This window comes from Gymnoscopelus microlampas (genome assembly GCF_963454915.1).
Source record: "Gymnoscopelus microlampas genome assembly, chromosome: 3".
Taxonomy (NCBI): domain Eukaryota; kingdom Metazoa; phylum Chordata; class Actinopteri; order Myctophiformes; family Myctophidae; genus Gymnoscopelus; species Gymnoscopelus microlampas.
The window spans coordinates 12,693,023-12,718,570 of record NC_139940.1 but is presented as its reverse complement, the minus strand read 5'-3'; the positions used below and the strand labels follow the sequence as shown (position 1 = coordinate 12,718,570).

At 45.5% G+C, this 25,548-nt stretch overlaps 1 protein-coding gene across 2 annotated transcripts in view; it reads left to right on the top strand.

Moving 5' to 3' along the window:
- Positions 1 to 244: 244 nt before the first annotated feature.
- The window catches only part of LOC311042612 (poliovirus receptor homolog), a 134,629-nt gene continuing 109,325 nt past the window's right edge, over positions 245 to 25,548 (top strand). The window contains exon 1 of one of the 2 annotated variants that reach the window (XM_084053438.1): positions 245 to 696. In XM_084053438.1, coding sequence (XP_083909564.1) covers positions 612 to 696 — 85 coding nt within the window. In that variant the 5' untranslated portion in view covers positions 245 to 611. The remainder of the gene's footprint in view (positions 697 to 25,548) is intronic. The other variant, XM_084053439.1, reaches the window with a different exon arrangement.

Sequence of the window (25,548 nt, the reverse complement as noted above, 5' to 3'; positions counted from 1 at the left end):
CCTGTATCAGGGGGGTGTCTATGTATCCAGGAAGCAGCTTTCTTTCTTTCGTTTTCTCTTTAGTCTGTATTTGTTTATTTATTTCTCTTAATAGGGGAGGGAAAAAAAGACCTATACCTGCTCTGCTGATTCCCAATCTCTCTCATGACCCAGGCGGCCCTAATTGCTAATTGAGAAGAGTGAGTATGATGACGCTATCTGTTTGATGACATCACATAGTCGCTCAGCCAGTTGGTCGAGCGCTCTCCTGGAGTCAGTGTGAAACTAGTTGGTGGAGGAACAAGCACCGTAGATCAGATCCACAGCAGCTGACTGTCTGTCCAGAGGAACGTTCCACCTGTGCGCGTTGTTGCTACAGCGAATTTGGGAAGGATTGTCCCCGGCGAATTTAAACAAGACTCCCTTTAAAGAAGCACAGTGAAGGACACTACTTGAAAGGGAGCTTTTCCTCGGACCTCTTTGATTTGTTCCCGTCAGCGCAATAAGTTTTTACTCGAGGATCAGAAGGTTTTCTATAGACAGGAATTACTTTTTAAAAGGTGTTTTTGGCACATCGACTCTCGGAGACTACCTGCCTGTTGGGGGGTTCGTAAAGAGCAGCTGTAGTCACCATGGCGAGACATGACGCTCCAAAGTGGCATGACTGCACAAAAATGATCCTGCTGCTCAGCTTTGTTACATTGGGGTTTGTTCACGGTAAGCAACTGTTATGATTCTATATGATTTTTATGATTTTTTAAATGTTTTTCTTTTTATATTTGAATAATACGGCTATTTTCTGGTTTATTCAACCGGGGAAAAAACATACCCACCTGTCAGGAAGGTGACTGGTTTGGAGAAGAAAAAATGTCCAGGTGAATTGCACACACTGTATCCAAAGTCCTGAGTTATATGACCCCCTTTATAGAGGTGTAAACGGCCTATATATGTTTTTAACGTGATAATTCGATTGGGAAAATGTATTAGAGGTATTATGGGTCAGGTGTCTGTTGTTAAACGGGCCGTGTGGTTTCGGTCATATTTTGTAGGGAGTTTCGGTGACTCAACCAACGCCATGTTGAGTGTTTCTAAGGTGTGGCTCCCATAGGTGTTGTTCTCCTTCAGGTGTCACCAGTGGGGCTGATATAGTATCTGTCTATTATATTTCTAATGGCGTAGCCCAGTGGTTCTCAACCTGTGGGTCGGGATCCCCAGGGGGGTCCACACATGATTTTTTTGGGGGGTCCCCAGATGACAGTAAAGTGGCAATTAAAGGACTTTAAAGACCTTTTTAATACCTAAAAGAAAAACGAATGAAAAGTAATCAACAAACTAAACCATAAAAACTGGTTAAACATTGGTCAAATTGTCAAATCATATAAGAAAGAGGCAAAAATAGTGAAAATAGCTGATCTACAAGCTCACAACGCCTGGCGTTGCGATATCAGCTATTTTCACTATATTTATCTGTGGAACCGTAAATGTAATGCCTCAACTAATTCATTACAAGTGCTTGTCAGGGTGGGGACTGGGGGTCCCCAGTTCAAATATGATTATTTTTGGGGGTCGCGGCCTGAAGAGGTTGAGAAGAACCAGTGGCGTAGCCCACTGAGTCACTGCTTCAAAGTGTCTTCCATGGCATGACATATTCCATGAAACCTCCATTCCTTCAAGTCCCGTCTCTCTTTTATTTTCTTCTCTATGCGCGCATCAGCCTCTATTAGTTCCACTCCAGCTGAAATAAATGGGGTTACGCATGGTTCTTAATGTACACTGTCAGCAGCAAAAAAAAAAAAAAACTTCATTATTGTCACACATAAAACGATTGTCACACTCCAGTTCCAATATACAACTTAATCTGGCTCTACGTCATTTTCCCATGGCTACCTCTGAATATATTTTGAACCACTTCGACCTTTGAGGTTTACTTCTTGTAAAGCTGAAACCCGTTTATTTGAAGCTGGCTGATACCTTTGATTCCATGGTAACCTGTTATATGCCTTTGAATTATTGAAGTGTTTTCCACCGCCTCGGGCTGAGGTGTAGCCCTACAGTTAGCCAGTAACACCTGTAGACTGGTTGAATACTGTAAGGTGAAACCAGACTAAACATTACATTCCTGACCCCCGGTTAAATCATTAACATATGAATGCAAACTAGTTCAACATTCTTTCTGCCTTCTAACTGGGCTTATTTGTTTTTGTTCGGTAATTAGGGCATGCTATGTATGGGCTGGCTTCCTGGCATAGCAACAGTGGGGTATTCAGTAGATGGTAGCTCTTGTGAGTTAATAACATCCCATAAACACTTTCACTAGCTTTTGACTTATTCATGCAGTGGACTTCTATCCTCAAATCCATTTTACAGAATAGCAAGTGCACTTGGGGGCAGGGTGGGGGACAAAACAAAGACTTTTGAATATTTATGAACTAGGGGAGGGGAAAAAACAGTTCAAGTGAACACTACTATATTTCTTGTTTATTCAAGTCATTTTTCAAAGAGAACCTCTGCCCTCCTTTTCGATATTAGTAAAACTGTTTGACTTCACTGGGCAAACTTTTGTCTTATACTTTGCATTTTTAGCTCACTTTTCAAATATTGCTCCCAGCTATGAAATGGAGCTAAACACTCATCCTCAATCCTTTTAGTCTAGGAACAGAGAAACAATTGGATTCTCCACACAATTTTCGGTTTCATATTGGCTCGGATTTACTGTAAAAACTTCAATATTGAGTTTTAATATGTTTTTAATTAAGACCGGCTTCTGTAGCACAGTCAGAAATGGAAGCTTTGAAGGTAGGAGGCTAGTTTAAGCTCTGAAATTACACTGTAATATCCCCTAACAATTAAGTCTGTCAGGGCCAGGCCCCCATATGTGGGTCAGAAAAGCTTGACCCGTTGCCATGGAGATATTTTTATTGAAACAGCAATGGGGGGGTGGAAGGGGGGTTGGGGTATGTGGGCTGTGTTGTCTTTATGGCTGAGTAAGCTGCCTATAAGCAGGGGGTGAGTGGCTGGCTGGTGGGCGAGCAGGGTCATGGCCAGGGGAAGGGAAATGCTTCATCTTTCCAGACAGAAACCGCAGAAAGCCAGTGCCTGGAATCTGGATGTTCTCTTTTTACCTTGATGATGCAGTGAAGCCCGTCTACACACAACGAAAGCTACTTGAGATGCTTTCGACGGCTCCTCTCGGTCTCGAGGAAACAGGTGGCCTTTCAGGAAACTGGTGCAGCATGAGAGGGCTCTCGTTGAGTCACAGGGTTACGGCGTGGAGCTCTGAACGGGAAGCAACTGATTCAGACAGTCGATGACCCGTCCCTCCCCCCTGCTGCCCTCACAAACCCCCAGCCCGTCTGCCCACCGCCACTTGAAGCCCCTCTCTCTCTCTCTCTCCTCTCTTTCCCGCCATGCCTCACAACCCTACCCCACCCCTCCCTTCCCCCACCCCTGGTACATACAGGGGCCTTGTTCTGCAAGCTTTTATTTTCTGCCATCTTTCATGCTCTCCCCTGTCCACTGCTTTTGTTTGAGTGACGTTAGCCATTGGTTGATTCAAATGCTGTCTCCCCCCTCCTCCTCCCCACAGCCTTCACAGCTTCCCCTACAGACTCAAGGCCATGCTGTTTATGACTTGGATCAGGGGGGGGGGTGGTACAGGACAGACAGACAGAAGTGACGGGGGGAAAGAAATCGTTTCTTTTTGTTGTTGTGTGGGGAGTTTGACCCAAAAGTATTGTTTTGTTCTAGCCAGGACACAATGGTGTGTGTGATGATTCAACGTGTTTAACATCCCCGATCTGCAAACGAAATGCCATAATATAGGATATATTCTAGTACAGTTAATAGAACTCTACCCCACCCAATACACACACACACACACAGATGCATCCCCCCATGTATAGGTGCCAGGTGGTTTCTAATGATCTCTCACGCTGTACTATAGCCAACAACATGTAGACACAGAATTAACCACTTTCAGTATGGCATCACTATTTTGGGCGTGTTATGGGGAAAACATTTATAAAAAATGTCAAAATAGCAGAAATTGTAATCGGTCCTCTGTCCAGTTTTTGGCAATACCCCAGTGGGAATAAAGGAACTAACTTCTCTGGCTTAAGTGAGTGGAATCGCTCTCCTACATTGCTCCCCCCCCCCATACTTGCTGAGAACAATCTCATTTCTCCAGGTCTGTGTCCATTCATCATTACCAGCAGGAGGAGCAACGTAACTCGCGTTCCCACTGTCTATTAAAAAAGCGAGGCGGGTAATTGATGGATTATGGGAAGAGAGTAGTCGTTTTCTGCCCCTAATAAAAGTAAAAAGAGGGAAAGAAGTAACTCTTTAGTATCTCATTAGTCCCGCAGCTGAAGTATTGGGGAGGGAGCTTGTAGGGGGTTTTGTAGTAATAGCTGTCTAGGCTAGTTCCTATCATTATGGAAATGAGCTGTCCTAGCCCTTCTCGCACCAGCCCAGTAAATGTCAGAAGGATTCTTAAAAGGTCAGGTGTGTGTGTTTGTGTGTGTGTGTGTGTGTGTGTGTGTGTGTGTGTGTGTGTGTGTGTGTGTGTGTGTGTGTGTGTGTGTGTGTGTGTGTGTGTGAGAGACTGTGTGTTAGAACATTTTGGTCTCTTTCGCTTTCTCTCTTCTCTTTTTGTCTAGATTATCCAAGGGATTTATTAAGGGAATACTTCACCCTGTGATGGCTTGAATACATACATCAAATTTGTGTTTACAGTGAATGAAGGATCCAAAAAATGAAGAGAATAGAATTGAAAAAAGAATAAGAAAACATTACTAGCAGCACAACATTATTAAAACTGTTGATAAACTCCTAAACAACAGTGTAATCCAAATGTCCTATACAGTCCATGTCAGTACTTACAAAACAAGGCTTTTTAACTGAAACTTTGTTTAAACACTTGCTAACACATGCTAAACATGCTCATGCAGGAATGTCAACGTACATGCCTGGGCGAGCAGCTTATGTTGAACTCCATATTATGCAGGCCAAAAGGTTTACATCCAATCTTTAAAAATATATATTTCTTTAAACACTTAACAGAGTAGTTCTGTTTTTTGTCGCATTCCTAAGCCAATAATTTGATGACCGGCGGTCATCAAATTATTGGCGTAAGGATTGCGACAAAAACAAAACCATCTCCATGAATTCAAGGCTTCATGGGGTGTAATTGATAGAAAATAAGTCATTTTTGGGATGAACTACTTAAGCCCTATATACTTTATATACTGTATGACAAGTAGTGAAAATGGCCCATACAAGCTCACAATGCGTCACATCATGAGCTGGTAGATCAGCTATTTTCACAGTTTTTGAAAAACGTTGGGAAATTGTCACCTATATTGACATGCCCAAAATAGGGATGACGGGGTTACTGTGCTTAACCTGCACTGGAAAATGCACAGACCCTGTGCATACGTACACACAAGTTGTATGCATCCATTCGCTACCACACAAGCACCTTACTCCTGCCTAGGACAGATCAATACCCCTCTGCTTGTAATCACCAGTAAGGATCAGTTTCTGACCTTCAAGTGTTTTTAATTTTAAGGCCTAATGGATAAGTGAAAGTGATACTAACCAGATGGAGTGTGTGTGTATGACACCTGTGGCTCCTATTAACACAAAATATCTGGCTAATTCAGTGACGTAAGTCAATTATTAGACTTTCCATCCGAGAGCATATTAAGTAAAAAATCTTTTCGGTGTTCATTAGCCCATTCATGTCACAGAGAAGGAAGGATCTGAAGCCCACGGAACCCTTTCTGGATGCATGGAGATGAAGCAATATGCCGACCAAAGTGAATGCAGAGCACTTTCAACGGCTGCATCGAAAACCATTTGTGCCACAAAGCGTTTTTAATTTTGAAAGCTATCTGGCATGAGCGTAGTATTGATAAAATCACACAAGGCCCTGCTGCGTTTCAGCAACAGCTTCTCCCTACGTTTTTACATGCAGGAAAAAATATTGACGGACGAGGTCCAGCGTAATTATCTTGCTCTGTGGGTTTCTCATTACCACTGGCCAGCGACACAAAGGACGCAGGGAGGGGTATTGTTGATCTGGCAAATATTATTACACAGGACAGATAGACGTGTAGAGAAGCAGAGAGGTCGATGAGCACCAGTCACTGTCTCAGTTTTAAGCAATATTGGACGGAGGAAACAATTGAATGTGCACGCACACGCGCATGCACGCTCGCACTCACACTGAGCTGGTGATAAATGAGGCTGACAAACCCATGGCTGCTCTGAAAGTCAGATGCCATTCCGATAATGAGGAAGAGTCATCACATCACAGGATGAAACTGTGTTGTCTCTGTGTATTGAAGCATGTGTCGGGATAGTCCGTGTGACTCTGTACGTATGCTTGCTGTGTCTAAAGAAGTGCTTCGTCGTCGTCTCACCCACCCGACTATCTCCCACAGACATCTGATCCGACGACATTCGTTTGCATCTCGGACTGATTTCTCTCTGTTTTTCAAAGTGCGCTTGTGTTCTTCCCACACTCTCATGTAATGATGGTATCTTTTCTGCCGATGACGGAGCCAAATACTGATGGCTCCCTTTCGATCTCTATTCCGGTGTTGACATTTGTCATCCCTAGTCCCTCTGTCTCCTACGAAGGCACACATGTGCACACGTGTGGGGGCCAATGTGAGGAAACACAGAGAATCACCCCCTGGGGTGTACAGGGGCTGGCAGGGTTTGCCAGATTGCTGGAGTCTGTCCCTGTCCAAGATAAAGAAAAATGAGTAGAAATTGCCCCCTCTCCTCTCCCTTTTTAAAGGAATGCCAAATGTCATTAAAATGAATAGGACAGTGAAGGGGTTTTCCAAAAACATGACCACAGCACAGGTCAGTGAACGTCGCTGGCAGCCGTCTCGGGGGTCACATGGTATCTTAACAAATGTTTACGGGACGAACACACGCACACACACGCACGCACACGCGCGCACACTCACACACACACTCATTAGCTGGACCTTCCTGGCAGCCATCTGGGGTCAGACTGTCACCTAACACACACAAGTTCTTAAACACACATCAAAGCTGATATTGCTTCACTGCAGGAGACACATTCATAACATACTGCACCCTCCCACATAATGTGTCAGCAGATAATGGGGAATTTTAGGGCTGCGCCGTTTTCTGTAATAGCATGTCGTCATCTTATTGCTCTAGCATGAAAAGCACCAGAAGGTACGCAGTGAAGTGTACACACACACACGCACATGCACACGCACGCACACATATATATATTATGTCTAAACCATATGTCTAAGCATACCGTGCTGGAGGACCTGGAGATGTGTGTGCTTGTGGAAGACTGTCAGTTGAATAAAATACTTTTGCTACTAAACATGTTTTGTAGTTGGAAGAAGTCACTTCAAGTTATATGTAGCAGTATATTTATGATGCCCTATCATAAAACCTTGATACCACAGCCACCCAAGCCTAGAGTCTAAAGGGCCATCCATACCAAAAACGATAACGTAAAGATAACTATAAATAACAATAAAACTAAAGTGGGTGTCCGCACCACTATAACGACAGTGGTGAACAATATCGTTGGGATCACTTTCAGAGCAATTTGATGAGTGATCGAAACACTGACAGCCAATCAAAATCCATCTGAATTCAATTCATATCGGTTATAGTTAGCTTTGTAGTCATCATTCATGGTGTGGGCAGCCCTTAAATTGACTCGAGATGCAGGCAGCAAAGCCTACACAGCAAAAGGGACCTTTTTATTTTATGGGCGTTAAATTAACTGAGGATTTTACTGTGTAGTTGTGATAATTGTCTTTTTGTGTGCAAGTTGCAGGGTTGTAGGTCAAAGCAATCAAACCAAGCAAATTGGGGGAGTTCACTAGCATATCGTCCGATAGCAGCTAAAACCCTCTTCACATCGAGAACAACATAATTGACTGGAGTTAGTGGAAGGCTCTCCCTTGCTTCTGTGTCACCCCCCACTGAGTTGCAGCCTGGAATGTAAGAGAAGAGGAGATGGAGGGGATAAGGTGTGACATCATTTTTTAATTCCCCCACTGTGGCATCTTGGCAGAGAGGATAAAGGAGAGGATTTGAAGATGGTCTGGTTGAGGGAGTGAGCCAACCAGGCCCACAAACTCATCCGTTCATTTCTAATTTAAGCCCCCCCCCCCGTTTAACATTTTCAAAGACACTTTTTTTTAATGGCGTGGGAGCTGTCTATTGCTGACAGCAATGAACCTATTAGAATAACCTTTCTTTTTCTTCATTGTTCTCCGACCCAGATGCCCTCAAGTCTTTATCGTTTTATTTTCTTCTGTCTCTCACTCATTCTCTCTCTCCTGAAATCCCCTCCATGTTGTACTCAGCAGATCTTTGTATGGAACTGAGCACAGAGGAGGCCCTTGACAATGTCCTCGCTGTGTTCTGTGCGTATACGTGCATGCGTACACACATACACACCACGCGCGTGCGGCCGTGCGCGCACACACGCGCTCGGCAGAATCTCATTAGCAGTCACCTTAATGTGTTTAAATCTAGTGTGGGAGGTGGAAGGGCAGTGGTTTGTGTTATCGATCCCATATTGAGTTGCCATTGATTGGTGGATGATGCGGTGTCCTTATGTGTGATTGAAAACATTTCAGGGTTGCCTTGCTGTTGTCGGAATGACACCACAATGAAACATCTCTCTCTCTCTCTCTCTCTCTCTGACTCTCATTCCATATTCCTCTATCCTCCCTCCTGGCTACAGTCTGAAAAATTTCCAAACCAGTACGGTGGCTTCTACCGCCCTTATGCAGTTATTTCTTTCCACACCTTACTGTCTGTTTTTTCTTACAGCCGACACAGCCTTCCATGTCTCTCCTTATTAACCATTTACACACCTACGGTATGCTTAACAGTTCTCTCTCTCTCTCTCTCTCAGACACATGCATACACGCACAAATACACTGCATCTTAGTCACATCTGACTTTGCGAAGGTCACGTCAAATTCACACTTATCAGAGGCAGTGGACAGGCTGGCCACGGCAGGAAATTGAATTCGGTGTGACAGGGGCCTTGTCACAGCTCCAGGCCCTGAATATAGGAGTCATGGTCCTCCAAACACACACAACCACCACCACCACCACCAGCACCCCACCCACCCTCCAAAATCCTTCTACACAACCAAGAGCCTTCAAATCAATCAATGTACCTCACGTACTGTACACATCCCCCTTATCTGACCCGTCTGAGATTAAAAAGGGAGCAATCATACAGCAACAACAGATGGGATGTACTGTTCCTGCATATTTACTGTCTCTGGCGTGTGAGATAGAAAGACAAAATGTTATTGTTGTTATTGAACCTTGATTAGGCTGTTTAGTTAAAAGGAGGTAAATGTGTGCTTTTGAACTGGGCATATACTGGGACAAAGATGAAAGATATGTAGTACCGTATAATGAAAAGATGGTAATATTGCCCAGTTGGACATTGTCTCTTGAAACCTGAGATTTGAAGTGATAACGGGAAATGTTGCCGTAACTGAGATCGCAAACATCTTTATTTTGGTTTCCTTTTATCGTGCCGGATTTAAATACTTAGCTTATAGATCCGCTATTTTCGGTGCACAACTCTGTCGTGCAGCTAAGGCGTCAGAAACACGAGCCACATGGGCTAGATCAGTTCTACATGCTATCTGACCACTGCTATCAGTGTTATCGACTCCATTTCAGTCTTTGGCTTGAAAATGTGCTAGTATGCTACGCAGTCTACATGAGAATTTGGTTGCAGTGCAGCCAACAACACACAAAAAAGCACATTTTCTACAGTAGTTAAGCCTGACTTATACTTAGTTGCATGGCATAAATGGCAGATCTACAACTGTGACGCGTTGTGAGCTTGTAGATCTGCTATTTACGGAGCACGACACTGGCACACAACTAAATATGAATCAGGCAAATGTACAGTGTACAGAAAGATGATCAGCAAGCCTTATCTGCTACTGTAGATGACGTTGTAAATGATCATTTCAAGGGCATTGGAAGTGTGTCGGTTGAGTTCATCATTCAGGTTCTGAACCAGAGGATGCTGCAGGTATGCTGCGTTATTTGTGATGGGGCGGGCGGGGGAGGAGGGAGGGGGGCTTGTCATCCGGATGTGCCAAGTGTTTGTTTGGCGTGGCCTGCTTGAGGCTGCTTCAGGCTCGCGCTCCACTCCCCTGCCTACAAAATTGTCCCGTTCATCTGTTCAACTGATTACACCAATCTTTCTCTCTCCGCTCTAGTCTCGGCCCCGCAGCTCTCCTCTGTCAATCTCCATCTCTCTGTCATCGTTTACGTCTTTACCTCAGTTACGTCTGTGCATCTCTCCACCCCCACCTCCATCGCACCCTCTGTTTACATCCTCTTGCTAATTCTGTAACTTCCTTCTCCTCAGTAATTTGATCAGATGAATAATTGATCCATCTGCTCTGTAAGCCCTCGTCCCTATGCATATCTTATCTTTTCCACACTCTCTCTCCTTAGCTCATCTCTTTCTTTGTTCTCCTTTTCTTTTCTTTTCAGACCTTCAGTAATTGGAATGTCAGTGTGGCCCTCCTCCTGTCCTGTGTCCTCTTACGTTCTCTCTCTCCCTCTCTCAGTGTCCTACTGTCCAATTCTCTGTTGTCTCTTCCAACCTCTATGTCAAGGACATCTTTAAGCTTAGACTCAACTAAACCTCTGTGCCCTGACACACTCGCCCCTCCCTATCTCACTCTAACCCTCATTTGCTCCACCTCTCTGTTCTACTTTTCTTTCATTCCTGCATAATAGCCTCCTCTCCTATTTTTTTCTCGCTGTTTTTGCTCCCTCCATCTCTGCAGCCATTTGTATCACAAGGCATCTGTGCATTTTTTTCACCTCCACTAACAAGGTCTTGTTTGTGTCATTCTCTCTATCTGTCCTTGCCTCACTCTTTCACTCTCTCTTTCTCAATCAGAGTCTCTCTTGTTGTCTCTCTCTCTCTCTCTTTCTCTCACCCTCTGTCTCTCATGTCAGCCTTGTGCTCTTGGCTTCCTGTCTCCACTAATTGCCTTCGCCAACTCTTTCCTCACCAGCCCACTGGGTATTTTTTGAAGGTTAAATTACAGTGACAACGCAACAGTCTTCATCTCACCCCTCTCCTCTCCTCTCCTCTCACACCCTGCCTCCCCACCTCAGAATAACACTTAGCCATCACCCCTAAATGACCTCTACACGTCACTGCACAAACGGGACAACAAAATGTACTGGAACCATGGGCTGATTTGAGGGCAAGGAGAGGGAGGAAGCGCAGTCGACAAGGAGAGGGGTGTTTCAGGGTCAACTTTATTGCTCTTTTCCCCGTAATATCCCATCTAACCAGTCTTGCAGTATAGGGAGCAGGCATAAACTGGGTCCATCCCCTAGCACCCGCACGCACACACCAACACACACTCTGCTGCAAGCTGCTATCATTCACACCCATCTTTTCCCATAGGCGGTGACAAGACCAGAGAGTGAACACACTCAGACCATTGCAGCAGATCTCCTACATTTTGAATCACCTCATTACACTGCCTGACTCATCTTAACAAGAAATCTCGCAGTGGGAAACTGAGCGTTATATCCAAGTTAGATTTGCACATCCTTTCTGGTGGGGGGTGGGGTTACAAGACCTGAAGTTTCTTCAGTACCTCTGTATTTAGCTTACTAGCAAATGCAGTACAGTACAGGGAGAGGTGCTTGTTGACCATATTGACCGAACAGGACAGAAATGAATTGCCACTTAGCCAATAGGCTATAGTACATCTATACAGTCTATAGCAGGGGTTTATAACAGGTGGTCCGTGAAGGTATTGCGTGTGGTCCCTGACCATGCATTTAAAAGTGAAGATTTTGTATTTATTTTCTTCCACGGAACAGTGCACTAAATGACCCGGTGACTTATGATGATGCGTCAATGTTGTCAGTTACTGGGAAGTCGGAGGGCAAGAAATTGCACCGAATAGGAAATTAGAATCTCAAGAACGGGAAGTGTACCAGATTGCCTGATTGAGTCATCATTATTATGTATGTGTGATTATATGGGCACATTTCCTAAGATACAAATCAGTACATCAGTTATGAGTTTAATGGAAGGTTGGATAAAGTAAGAGAATGGAATGACGGTAGCCATGGGATAGGAATTGATCAGTGGTTCTCAACCTTTTTTGTTTGTTGTTGCTCTGGACCACTTTAACCATTTCAGTTAAATAATGCCTGGGCTTGATATAATTTGTTGCACGTAGTATTGTGAAATGAACATGTCATTATTTAATTTCAAGCTTTTTCTCACACACCATGCCGTCGCCTATTAATTCTTATGAAATATTATTGAAACATACTTTAATACATTTAAGAAAGGTATTGTATTTATCTATCTATACATTAGAGAAACCTCAGCCTTTCCGGTGAAGCCACTGGTGTCACTGAAGCCATTTCATTGTTTCGGTATCAACACAACAACAACATATCACATGTCACTACAACACTAGCCACAACGTGCGCGCTTCATTTACGCATTGTTTCGTCTACTTTCCAGTGCTCACCATACATTTGCCTCGGAGCATAATTAATTTCGTCCAACACAAAATCATTACCGACCACATCGGGAAGGGGTGTCTGTGTCGTTCATCCGGGTCCCGAGGCGACTGCAGCCGACTACGGCCGAGCGAAAAAGAAGCGGCGGCCAATGAAATGTGTCCATCTCAAAAACAAACAAAAAAGAGGCGAGGCCTTCAACCCCCGCTGTTGCTTCCGCTTTCGGTTTGCGTGTCGAAACACACACCGCTGTTTCAGCTACCGCAATCGCTGTACAATGGCACATATCTCATTTCAGAACAAAATTCTTTACTTTAACATCAGGATGACATCATTAACATTCCACATTGTTCACAACACATTTATTTTGCATGAGTGAGAAAGGCCAACATTCAGCCTACGAACAGCAGCAACCATGGTGTGTTTTCAACCAGCCATAGGGCTGGCCAGGTGGTCAGCTGGCCTCTCGATGGAATCATACTACTGTTACCGAAGCAACAGAGAACCCATTGTTCTCGAACCTCCATTCCCCTTCTGATTACCCGCCCTCCACCCCCGGATCCAGGTAAAGCCAAGGGGGAGATGGCTGTTGAAAAGGCAATCTATTGTTCTGCCCCTCTTCTCTCCTTCTCTCTTTCTCCATTTCTTTCTCTCTCCTTCCCACCACAACACCACACCTGTATCAATGCACAGTACTGCCTTTGAGCTGAACCCTTACACGAGTGCTTCTGGAAGACATTATTGGCTTGCATTTTCCTCTGGAGATGGAGACTGATCGAGGGGTCCAATTTCAGCTTTTAGAAAGTAGTGGTTTGAGAAGAGTTTAATTTCTGCTGTGCCTTTTTCCAAAAAAAGTTTTAAATGGTTTCCTTTATATAGCTGGAGCTTGATCAAATTGGGATCTTTTTGATGGAACTGAACAAGATTACTTTGGCAAACATAATTGATTACCATTACCAATATATCTGCTGATTCTTAGTTATTTACTGGCAGAATGAACCGTGAATATTTTCCTGCATGAATTGCAAATACATCTGTTGGTGTTTAGCCCTTGAAACCAGAATGAATTGCTTATATATTCTTCATTGGCTTGTATTCAGAATAGATACAAAGACAGCACAGAGCTAGAACACTGATTGAGTAAAGGTTGATGATACTATTACCAAACATGTTATATTATAATCTGTGGTTTATTGTCATGCACTGTCCCATTCTACAAAATTTGAGCTGTACTTTGATATACTTAGGCAGGCAACTTTGTAAAATTCCTGCGCACTTCATTTACTCAAATTAATTGATTATGTGTAACCTGGCAAGTTCACTCGTTTGGGTGTGATGTGCATGGATAGACTTGCTAGGCATGTCTTTATAAACCAAGCTTATTAGAAGGGGAAAGCATGGGACCTATAAACAAACCGATCAAGCCTAGCCTTTCTATTGAATGAGAGCAGGGCAGGTTGCTACTGCATTTCAGTTCAGAAATTATATAGGCATAAAAAAGGGCCTTTCTCCAATTAGCAGGAGCTCGAGCAATGGTTGGCTCCTACATGTGCACGTGCTTGGTTATTACAATATTCATCTCGTGTCTCCCATTTCCTTGTCCCGATATGTATGCTTGTGGAGCATTCATGTACACATGCTCATTACTTGGCACGCTTGGTTTGGCCTGGCTGTCATGGCCTGGTTAGGAGAGGCTTGTGTGTGCGTGGTAAATGAGAGGGGGAGAGTGGGGAGAGCAAACAGAGAGATGAAGAGGTAAAGAGAGAGAGATGAAGAGGTAAAGAGAGAGATGAATAGGTAAAGAGAGAAATAGATGGAGGATAAAGGGAGAGATGGAGAGAAAAGCAAAGGGGGGGAGAGAGATGAGGAGCGAGAGGAGTGATGTGGAGTGATGGAGAGGTAAAGACGATGGAGAAGTAGAGAGAGAGCCCATCTCCTCTGTTGTGCATGCCGACGGGTGCGTGTCACTGAAGCCCCCCCTTGGGTGTTCTGTCGCTCTCCCCTTCAGGCTGCCGTGAGCCATCTCTTCATCCCTCGTCTCCCCTTTTTAAAAGCTTTTAAAAGCAACACTCTCCTGTCCTCCCTACCCTCTCTCCATTCCTTCGCTGGCTCCCGATTCATCTGTCTGCGATTCATGAATTCATCTCTGGCGTGCGACGGTTCCTCCAGGGGAGTGTGTGTGTGTGTGTGTGTGTGTGTGTGTGTGTGTGTGTGTGTGTGTGTGTGTGTGTGTGTGTGTGTGTGTGTGTGTGTGTGTGTGTGTGTGTGTGTGTGTGTGTGTGTGTTTGGTCTGAGAGGCGGCAGAGGGCTGCAGGCAGGGAGGAGAAAGGTAGAACGGGAGAGAGGGAAGCACGGCGATGGCAGCCGTGATTAGAGCTGGAGCGTTCGTCGTTTAAACACACATTTAAATAGACACTGCCCGGGGAGGGGAGAGGTAGAGAGGGAGGAGAGGGAGGGGGTGGCTCCTCACCACAGTAAACTAACACAAGCGTTCTCAATTGTTCCAGTTTTAAATAGAAATCCCACGGGCCCGCCTCCTAAACTTTCTCTCCTCTCTTTTCTCGCTCTCTCCCTGTCATCCTCTATCTCTCTCTCTCCCTCCCTCTCTCCTTTTCCATGTTGACGCTGAATTGCTTCATCATATAACATCTAGATTATTGATGTCCCTTCCCTCCCTCTCTACATTCTTTTACATGGCTTGTCTTCCTCTCTGTCTCATGTCCTCTCATTTGGCTGTCCTCCCCGGGCCGTGCCAGACTGTTCCCTTCCTCTTGCCCCTCTCCTCCTCCTCCTCCCTTATCACTCTTCCTCCTCTTCATTCCTTCAAGATGACTCGTCTGTAAATTTCCCGTCTCTCTCTGTCTCTACCCTGCTCACCCCTTCTCAAGAACGCTGTCAGCGTCCCTTCCTGCCCCCCCCCCCAACCCCATCAACACTCATGTTTTCTCTCCGACATCTCGTCTTTTTTTCCAACCGTTCTCTCGGCCCCATCTCGCTTCCTTTTCCTGTCTCTCCGGGGCCGGCCACAGCCTGCTTGTCTCAGGTTGGAAATGGCCTACTTTGATTTCCTCTCCTCCTCTCTCTTCCCCCTTTTGCTCCTCCTTCTCCTCCTGCCACCCCCCCCCCCGCCCCTTCCCTCCACCAACACTATTTTCCTTTTTCCGTTTTGTTTGTTTACATGCAGAGTGATGGGAGGGAGAGAGGGTTGGGTGAATGTGTTGACAGGACGGATTGATGGATGCAGAGGTCAGGGGGTGGCCTGACGGTGGGGTATGAGGGGGTGGCGGTGAATGACAGACTCGTGTCAGTGTGTGCAAAGGCGTGGTGGGGTTTTGTGGTGGGGGCTAAAGAACTGGCAGGTTCATCATGAAAAAACAGGCCTTTTTTATAGGTTTGCTCCAGGCTTGACGGCTATATTTAATGGCCACACTCGCATATTCAGCCTTGTGGCGCTCACAGTATCAAACCTGTGTGTCCTCTTCTCACCTAAGGGTCCACGGCTATTTCCATAATGTGGACATGCAGCTCCGTAGCGGACTGGAGGTAAAAAGCGTCCTTCACACAGTGTATTGACATTTCAGAGCATGGTCCCCCTACGCCCCCCCCCCCTCCAATTCCATCGACAGAAGCGCTCCGCCTGCCCTTTAAATGGCTCCGTCTCTCGTAGATGACATAATTATGCAGTGTCAAATTGTGACAAGCCGAGCTTAGCTGCATTAGCAGGGCGGGTGAATTAACATGCGTGGCGTAGGAGGGAGCCCGTTCTGCGATCTTTATCTTCTGACGCTTATAGCCACTTAATCTGCGCCGTTCATCTCCGGCAGCAATCACAACGTCAGAATAAGTTCACTCCCGCCGCTAACAGGGCTAATGTAGCTCGGCCCGTTCATCACTGTCCGCCACTCTCCAACAGTTGGCATTATTAGCGCTGGCGTATTTGAGAGATGGAATTCTTTGCTGTATACAAGGCGCGCATCGGGAAATGCATTTAGCGTGGTCATTTTCTGGTGACCTGCCTCAAAAGCAAAATTGCATTTTTGCACACTGGCACATACTGTACTGTAGGGACATAAAAGATCTTACATGAAATTCAACTCTACAAACAAACCAGTACAGAAAGAAATGTGAATATAAACAAGGCACTCAGCAGTATGTAGGGTAGTTAATTTAACTCCCCTCCCCCCCTCCCCCACTCCCACCCAATTGCTTTGCTTTTGCTCTTGTGTTTGATTTTTTTCCTCTTAGCTCTTTTCCTGCCATGTTTCACTTGCTTCTGGTTGACCTTGATTGCCTTTGTAGCACTCAGGGATTTGATTTTAATGAAAGGTAAACAAAATCAATGAAATTGGTTAATTTAATTGCAGTCGTGAACGAGTGTTGTGATAGAGTCAGCAGAGCAGTAGCGTAGTACTGTAGAATATAAATGATGCTAGCTTGACATTACAAAGCTTGTAAGATGTATGCACTAGGCAGCCATAATGTGTCGAATTCTGTGTAATTTGAGTAACATTCAATTTATACATTGAAGTATATAATTTTACATGACTCGTATCTGTGCACAAGTTCACAAACAATTAAGCCTATGTGTTTGGCTTGGCAGCCACCAACGGCATTATAGATGTGGGGGTTTATTTTCTGTTTTGGTGACGTCCAATCAACGTGGACAGAGGCTACAAAACTGTATATGAAAGAACAGATAAAATGCAATAGATGCATGTCCCTGCTGATCAAATGGCCAGGAGCTGTTTGTAGGGGGGAAATAATAGCAGCTGTGCTTGTTGCTGTGGAAGTCTTAGAAGTCCGAATTTTCCCTTCATTTTCAAAAATGGTCTCTTGTGTGCCAAAAAGTGACTATTTCACTTTCAAAGATGTTTGGGGTAATTTTAACGTCTACTCAGGATCTTTTGAGCACCCCAGACAGTTTTTAAGTTGCTTGATTCAGTATTTAGATGTTTGATATTAATTTTATCAGACACGCCCCCTTCCTATACAAACCCATTGTAACTTCAAACTCACCTTGGTTCTGGTGACTCATACTGCCCTCCTAATACGTGAGGGGGCCAGTTTTTTTCGTTTTCTTTTTATTGAATTGTTTTTTTTGTATTTTTTTCCCCAAAAATAATTATCCAAAATAAATGAAAAAAGTAATCGAAAAAACACGGCCCCTCACACATTACAAGGACAACATCAGTCACCAAAACAAAGGACAGAAAAATACTGAATCAAGCCACTTAAAATGTCTGCGGTGCTCACAAAAGCCTGAGTAGATGTTAAAATGGCCTCGAACATGTTTGAAAGTGAAATATCCCTTTAACTTTGCTACCAGGCAAGTAATTGCCTTCACCTGGTATGCTAGGTCCAAATTTAGTCCCTCATTAGAAGGCCGGAATGCCATCCATCCACTCCAGTAATATACCATGTCTTAGGAGTGTCACGTTTGCTTGCATTTTTGAAATGAAGGGAAATTAGTGACAAATGACTGCTGTATGATGTATGCGTCAGGAGTAGGATGCATTGAGGCCTTTCTTTTTGAAAGGGAAGAAGAAACGAGTGACATCCCTGCTACAGACACACAAGGAGGCCAAGATTGACCGTTTGCTGTGTATAAATGAACCCAGTGGATGAGTTTTGAAGGGCCGTGTGTGTGTGTGCGTGTGTGTGTGTGTGTGTGTGTGTGTGTGTGTGTGTGTGTGTGTGTGTGTGTGTGTGTGTGTGTGTGTGTGTGTGTGTGTGTGTGTGTGTGTGTGTGTGTGTGTGTGTGTGTGTGTGTGTGTGTGTGTGTGTGTGTGTGTGTGTGTGTGTGTGTGTGTGCACTAAAGAAGTGGAAACGTTTCACTTCTAAAGTGAAGCATGGCTCGTCGTAAAGTGAAGCACGGCGCCTCGGATTGGCTGACAGATCGTAAGGCAGCGGAGCACGGCGGTGGGTCAGACCAGTGCCAAATCGTTAGATCAACTAGCGAGGGGATGAAACCCATTTGCGACAAATCTGTCATGGCAGCGGGCACAAGAGAAATGGGGGTTTTGGTAGAGAGGAAAAAAAGAAGGAAAGACGGGAAAGGATAGAGCTGGATCAGAGAGAGTGAGAGAAGAGGGGGTGAAGGGGAAGAAGAGGCGACTGCAGGCCACGCGGTTGGAGGTAAATGCGCCTTGGCACTAGCTACGGGGAGAGAAAGAGAGTGTGATGATGATGGGAGAGAGGAGAAGAGAGAACAGAGAGGGGGAATGAGAAATCGAGAGAGAGGGGAGAGAGAGAGACCGTTACCAAACCATCAGTAGCTGTAATGAGACACAGGTGCAGCCTGTGGAACCACAGAGCCTGTCAGAGTGAGCGAGAGAGGAGCAGGGAGTGGAGGAGGAGAAGAAAGCATGATAGGGTGGGCGGGCGTGCGGAGGGGAGAGAGGAGGCAGCGAAGGGCTGTAAGTGGAGAACATGAGTGGGGGAAAGAAACGAGAGAGGAAGGAACCAGTTAATGCGACATTTTAATTTAGGCACAGCATTATCACTTTTTAGCACACGCAAGCCCCCTCGTATGAGTTCATGTACAGTCAACCACCGAACATCGAGGCCTGCCGCAGGGAGCTGCTGTCACCGCTTGCACTCAGGCTTTCAATTTTATTTTTATCTTCCGCCTCCTTCCGCACGTTGGCATCCATTTTGAGAGCCTAGTCTCCAAATCATACCTCTCCAATGCATTAAAACACTTTTCGAGTGACGCATGGACTGGCTTCAGTTCTGTGGTTGTTCATCAAATGGAATGCCTATGCCTACCCCTATTCCCGGTGTGCTGCTTGCATGTGACTCTCAGTTCTGTGTTTGCACAGCTCACAAATGCATTCATGATTACAGCTGAAACTCTTTTCTATGTGCAACGGAAGTGCAGGAGCCCACGACTGCTGATTAGCCTCTGGCGTTGTGCCAGTGCCAGTTTTGCTTGATAGATTAACCACTTAAACCCTATATACTTACTTGCATTTTCACCTATACACCAAATTGATGTACAAGCCCGTAGATGGGCTGTTTTAGCAGAATATTTGCTTATTTTCATTGAATGTTCACCTATTATCACATGCCCAGAGTAGGCATGCTAGGGTTCATATGGTTAACGTGTTCAGCACAGGCCATAGTGAGTTTGTGTTTAGACATGATGAACATTAGACTTAAGTCTATGGTGTTCAGGCATTGCAGTGGCTTAGGAGGAGGACAAGGAGTGGCTTGATTCGATCCCTGGCTCTTCCTGGCTTACTGTGGGAAGCTGAACCCTTCTACTCCCTGGGCGCAAGTTAAAGTCTTAGTTGACAGGTTAAATGCATAGGACAAATTCCAGGTAGGTGCAAATATACTTGGCGAATCCCCCCAAAACTGAAGGTGACTCATTTATTTTATAATTTAAAATCATTCTTATATAATGTACATACTCTAAGATGCGCCCGCGCAGTATAGGCGTTTTGAGTTGAGTCAATTGAACAGAGCTTATTCATTCAACAGGCAAACCGATGGCCTTGGGTCGATTGGTGGTGAACTCCCATGGTGGTATTCGTGCGAGGGAGTGTGATGCATGCAAAATGTCACAGTAAATTGAAATCCTGGTTGCAAAGTGGCAAGTGCCAAGAAGGCAATGGCTAGGTGAGAGGGAAATGGGGAGGGGGGAGGATAAAAGGGAAGGTGACAGGGTGAGTGAGATAAGAGCATCTGATGAAGAGGAGCAGGAAGAGGTGAAGGGCACTATCTGCAGAGCATGAGGTGAGGTGTTCCAGTTATAAAAGCAGAAGTGTGTGTGTGTCTGTGTGAGAGAGGATGTGAAAGAGCAACACGCGCACAGTGCTGGAGGCAAGACTCCTATCTTGCCTACTGTTGTGATCTTTGTTGTTCGGAGTAGAGTTTTGGAACAGTCAAAGGTGATCAACAGCTGGTGGTCCCAAAAATAAGCAGGAATTCCCGGTTAAGTGTGTGTGTGTGTGTGTGTGTGTGTGTGTGTGTGTGTGTGTGTGTGTGTGTGTGTGTGTGTGTGTGTGTGTGTGTGTGTGTGTGTGTGTGTGTGTGTGTGTGTGTGTGTGTGTGTGTGTGTGTGTGTGTGTGTGTGTGGGGGGGTGTGTGTGTGTGTGTGTGTGTGTGTGTGTCTGTGTTGGTATAAAAAGGCCGGGTGAAAAGCCAGGTGCTTGGGCGAGTCAGTGTGTGCGCACGGTTTGTTTTAGAGAGATGCGTGTGCTGGAACACATCAGAGAGAATAACAGAATGGCCTTTGTATTTGATCCATACCAGAGTAAATATTTTGGAAAGGCCTGCTGTGGTAAAGAGATTGTTCTTTTCAGACAGAGGGGCAAAGAACGCAGGAGAGGAGGAGGTGGGAGTTTATACGTGGATATGACTAAAGAGAGCAGAGATAGAGAGAGCGAAGCAGCTATGTTTATATCCTGCCGCACAGAGACGCAAATACAAGCCCAGCTTTGTCCAAAGCTTCGGCATTTGTGCCGCAGAACACCACTCGCTGCCGATGAGGCGTTGGGGAGAGAGGGAGAGAGAACGGAGAGACGCAAGCCTAAACTGCTTTGCTCTTTCCCCTTCATTTGCTGCCAAATGACAGCGCTTACACCGCCACAGGGTTGCACTCGCTGCCAGTGGCTGCTATCGTCAATGAGCAGTGTGTATTTCTCATGGTAGCCTAGCCTTCTCCTCGGGGATCGCCACTCCACGGGGCTTTAAAGGGTACGTTACGGGACATTGAGCTAGCGGTAAGACGATAGCCGCGGTGGGCTCTCGTCCGTGAGAAGCACATGTTCCCGTGCGGGTCGCCTTCTCGCTGTGGGATCGCGGTTTGAGAGGATATCAAAACAAAATGAGGGAACAACACACACACACACACACACACACACACACACACACACACACACACACACACACTAGCATTAGCACTAAGCGCCAACACTGAGGTGAACACACTTGCTGTGTGAACTGTCAGCTCCCCTGTGGTTGTATGTGTGTTTTGCTATTGTTAGGACAGGGTGGATCCAGATAGAGAGATGGGGTGGTGGGGGGTAAGAAGGGTCATTCATTCATCACACACACACACACACACACACACACACACACACACACACACACACACACACACACACACACACACACACACACACACACACACACACACACACACACACACACACACACACACACACACACACACACACACACACACACACACACACACACCCAGACCTTTCATCTTTACTCTCACAGGCCTCTCTTGTTCTATCGGTCTCAGTGAAGGAAGAGAGAAAGCGAGAGAGGGGGGAAGGGTATAGGGAGGAAAAACACAAGTGCTTCTAAGTTCCTGCAACCTGCAGAGAGACGCCTCGCCTACACATCAACCTGCGGAGCCCCAACACTCGTCTACCCCTCAACTCGCAGAGCCCCCACCCGACTTGTTTACCCAACAACCTGCAGAGCCCCCCCATCCTGTTCACCCATAAACAACCCCCACACACCCACCCCTGTTGTTGTTTGCGGAGAGGAACAGGTTGCTGAGAGGGTCGTCGCCCATTCCCTTTCTCCTCCATCTCCCTAATTGTCTCTCCTCTCGGTTCACCATTTGCTTTACTACTCCATACTCCCACTACTGTTCTGTCCACCTCTCTCTTAGAATGGGGTTCAATGGGGTTCCCACTCATTTTTTCCCCATTCTCAATTTTTTAGAATTACCGTCTCTGTATCCCCCCCCACTCGTCCTACTTTAGTCCCTGCCTGATGTCACCCCCACCCTCACTGCACTCTCATCTTTTCAATCAACCACTCATCCTCTCTCTCCATGCACTGTTGTATTTTCCATCTCTGATTCTCTCTCTCTCTCTCTGTCCTTACATTAATGTATATGCTATAACCTCTCTCTCACCTTCTCTCCCTCCATCCCTTACCCCCTTCCTCTGTCCACCTCTCTCTCTCTCTCTCCCCCTCCCCCTCCTTTTTTCTTTCCTACTTTTTTCTCCCCTTCTTCGCACTCTTGATTCATCCTCTCTTGTATCTCTCATTCATCCCTCCATACCATCCTTAGCTGGCTCTTACCCACTTTTCTCTCCTTCCCTTTCTCTTCTCCTCTCTCTGCTCTTTCTTGATGCATCCCCTCTTCTCACTCTCTCTCCGTCCAGCCATCCCTCTCTCCCTGGGGATTGCCTCTCCGAGGGCAGTAGATTCCAGGCCGTCAGCCTGATGAAGACTCTCTACTCCGGGCAGATGTGCGCCTCGGCAGCTGTTGCTGCCCTCCGCCCCCCCCCATGCCCCCCCTCTCCCAACTCATCCTCTTCCTCTCATTTCATCTATCTTTCTCTCCTCTCTTTCTCCCGCTCCCCCCCTCTTTCCCAAAACCACTCGTCTCTTTATTCACACTCGCTACGCCCTTGGTTTTAACGTCTCATTTGGAGACTAATTTCACTTTCAAATTTATTTTCTCCTCATTTAATGTAGCGCCTCAGTTTTCAATGCAGTATTGTATTTAAGGTTTTTTGTATTAAAGCAGGACTCTGTTTTGTCTTAGCTCACAGTAAATGCCCTGCTGGGTCACTAATGTGAAAGGATCCACGGTGCAGTCTGCTTGCATGAAGCTCATGTGGGCTGTTTGACCGTAATTGGGCAGCGTTCGTGTGAAGCGAGGAAGATGGCGTATTGAGAAAGTGGAACTGTGAAAAGAAGTGTTGTTATATATATGAATGTGAAATGTGAGCAAATTGGCAAGTGTGTGGGGGTGGGGGGCAGCATGAAGTGTGTGTTTGTGCCTGCATAATACATGGTGTGTATGTTTGCTTGAAATATTTGTGTGTGTGTGTGTGTGTGTGTGTGTGTGTGTGTGTGTGTGTGTGTGTGTGTGTGTGTGTGTAATTGTGAGTCTGCGCAGACATGCATACATGCAAGTCATGCATGCATGCATACATGCATGATGTTTGTGTGCAGGCAGGCATTCATGATTATTTCCGTGTGAATAATATGCGTGTTTGTTGACTTGTTTATGCCTCCAAAAACACACTGGTGCAGGGAGGCAGAGTTTGAATTGGAGCTAGAATCAGAGCTACTGTACTGTTCTATGTTTAGCTTGATTCAGAGACGTACAGTACTGTAGTCAGACAGTCGGACAGAATGGGAGTTGATGTCGTTAGGCTGGACTGTACTTCGGAGAATGATCAAGTGACTTCTATTTAGGCTAGCTCCCATTAGCAGGGCCGGCTCCATATTATCCTTGCTGTCAGGCGGAAACCTTGTATGTCCAAAACAGATTACTTTTCAAGAAATGGAAATGTTGTGATCTTGTAGATCGCAAATTTTCCGCTACTTTTGCACAACACTCGTCATACGACAAAGTTTAAAATAGGGCATTCATTTCTGAAAAACTAAAAGGATGAAATATGGAGGTGCACGATTTCTGTGTGGCAGCAAAGATATGATACACACTCATTCCTGTTTAACCGCTCTTCTTGTCTCTCTCTTTCTCTCTCTCGTGCTGTGCTGCTGACCATTTGCCCCTGCTACTTTTTTTTGTCCTTCTCTTCGTCTCTTTTTCTCTCCCTTCGCCTGTCGTTTCCCTCCTCTTTCATTCCCATCTCTCTCCCTCTGAGAGGGTGGATGGCTGGTGGCGAGCTGAGCAGAGTGGCAGGTGCACTTTTCTTCTGAGATAGGAAGAGAAGATGATGAGGAGGATGGAGTGGGTTGTGAAAAGAGGTTCAGGGTAGGAGAGGCGGAGGTCACATCGTGTGGAAAGCTTTAGTCTCCAGATGTCTGACTGAAGGTGGAACAGCGTTTTTATATATTTTTATTTATAATAAACAAATTCTAATAGATTTTTTATGCTTTTTATAATCGATTAGTCACCCCATGGAGACTTGAATTCATGGATATTTTGTAGTTTTTGTCGCATTCCTAAGCCAATAATTTGATGACCAGCGGACCGGTAGGAACCGCTGCCGGTCATCAAGTTATTGGCTTACGAATGCAACAAAAACAAAAGAATATTCACAGGCTATGGGATTTTTTTAAGTTTCAGAGTTGCGGAGCAGCACGCTGTCATGACCTTATGGGCTCTGTTGTCATTGTTTCGCTCCCCGCAGGCACTATTCTGTAGCCGCTGAGTGGACTTTAGCTTCGGGGCTACACTTTACACACACAGCACCACACCACACGTAGAACGCCAGAACACACCAGCGTTACAAAGTTAAAGGGGTTTGATTTAGCGGCCGTCTCCACACACATCCTATTAGGCTTTTATAGGCTGAGGGCCGCTTTGGATATCATGTTCATAACACTCACACGCAGATTGACACGATTCGACGCTAGGTCGTAAATGTCCGGGTTGTCACACACACACCACACTGCATGCCAACAGGATGAATTGAGCAGCGCTCCTCTCCGAGTATGGACTTGTGTGTGTCTGTGTGTGTTTGTGTACAGTGTATATATATATGTATGTCTGTGTATATATGTATGCATGTGTGTATATATTATATATATATATATAATGTGTGTGGGTGTGTGTGTGTATATTTTGTGTGTTTTTGCACGCACACAGGCACGTGCACACGTTATCTTTCTCACTCACTCACATCTTCCCCTTGATCCTGTGGAAATCTTGGATCAGCATGGCAGATCCGGTTGTTAATCTTCACCGACCCGCCTGGGAAAACCATTGACGAGAGAGAGCTCTCTGCTTGTTGTGAGCTTTTCCGGGAATCTCACCACTTGGGATTTTAATCCCTTCTGAAATCCCATAATGGAAAACGTAACGCATCATCTAATTTGATGATGCCCTTATAAAGACTATTGCATTGCATTGCAATTCATGTGTGTGAATGTGATTGTGTGATGGACAGATGCTGTCTCATGTGCACGAGTGCGATAAGGGAGCTATCTCACGTCCTTTCGCCCCCGTGCACGCTCCTGATGATAAGATTGTAACAAGGCCACGTCACCGCGGGCTGTTGTTGCACTTTAGGCTTTCTCTTTCTGAACATCCTTCA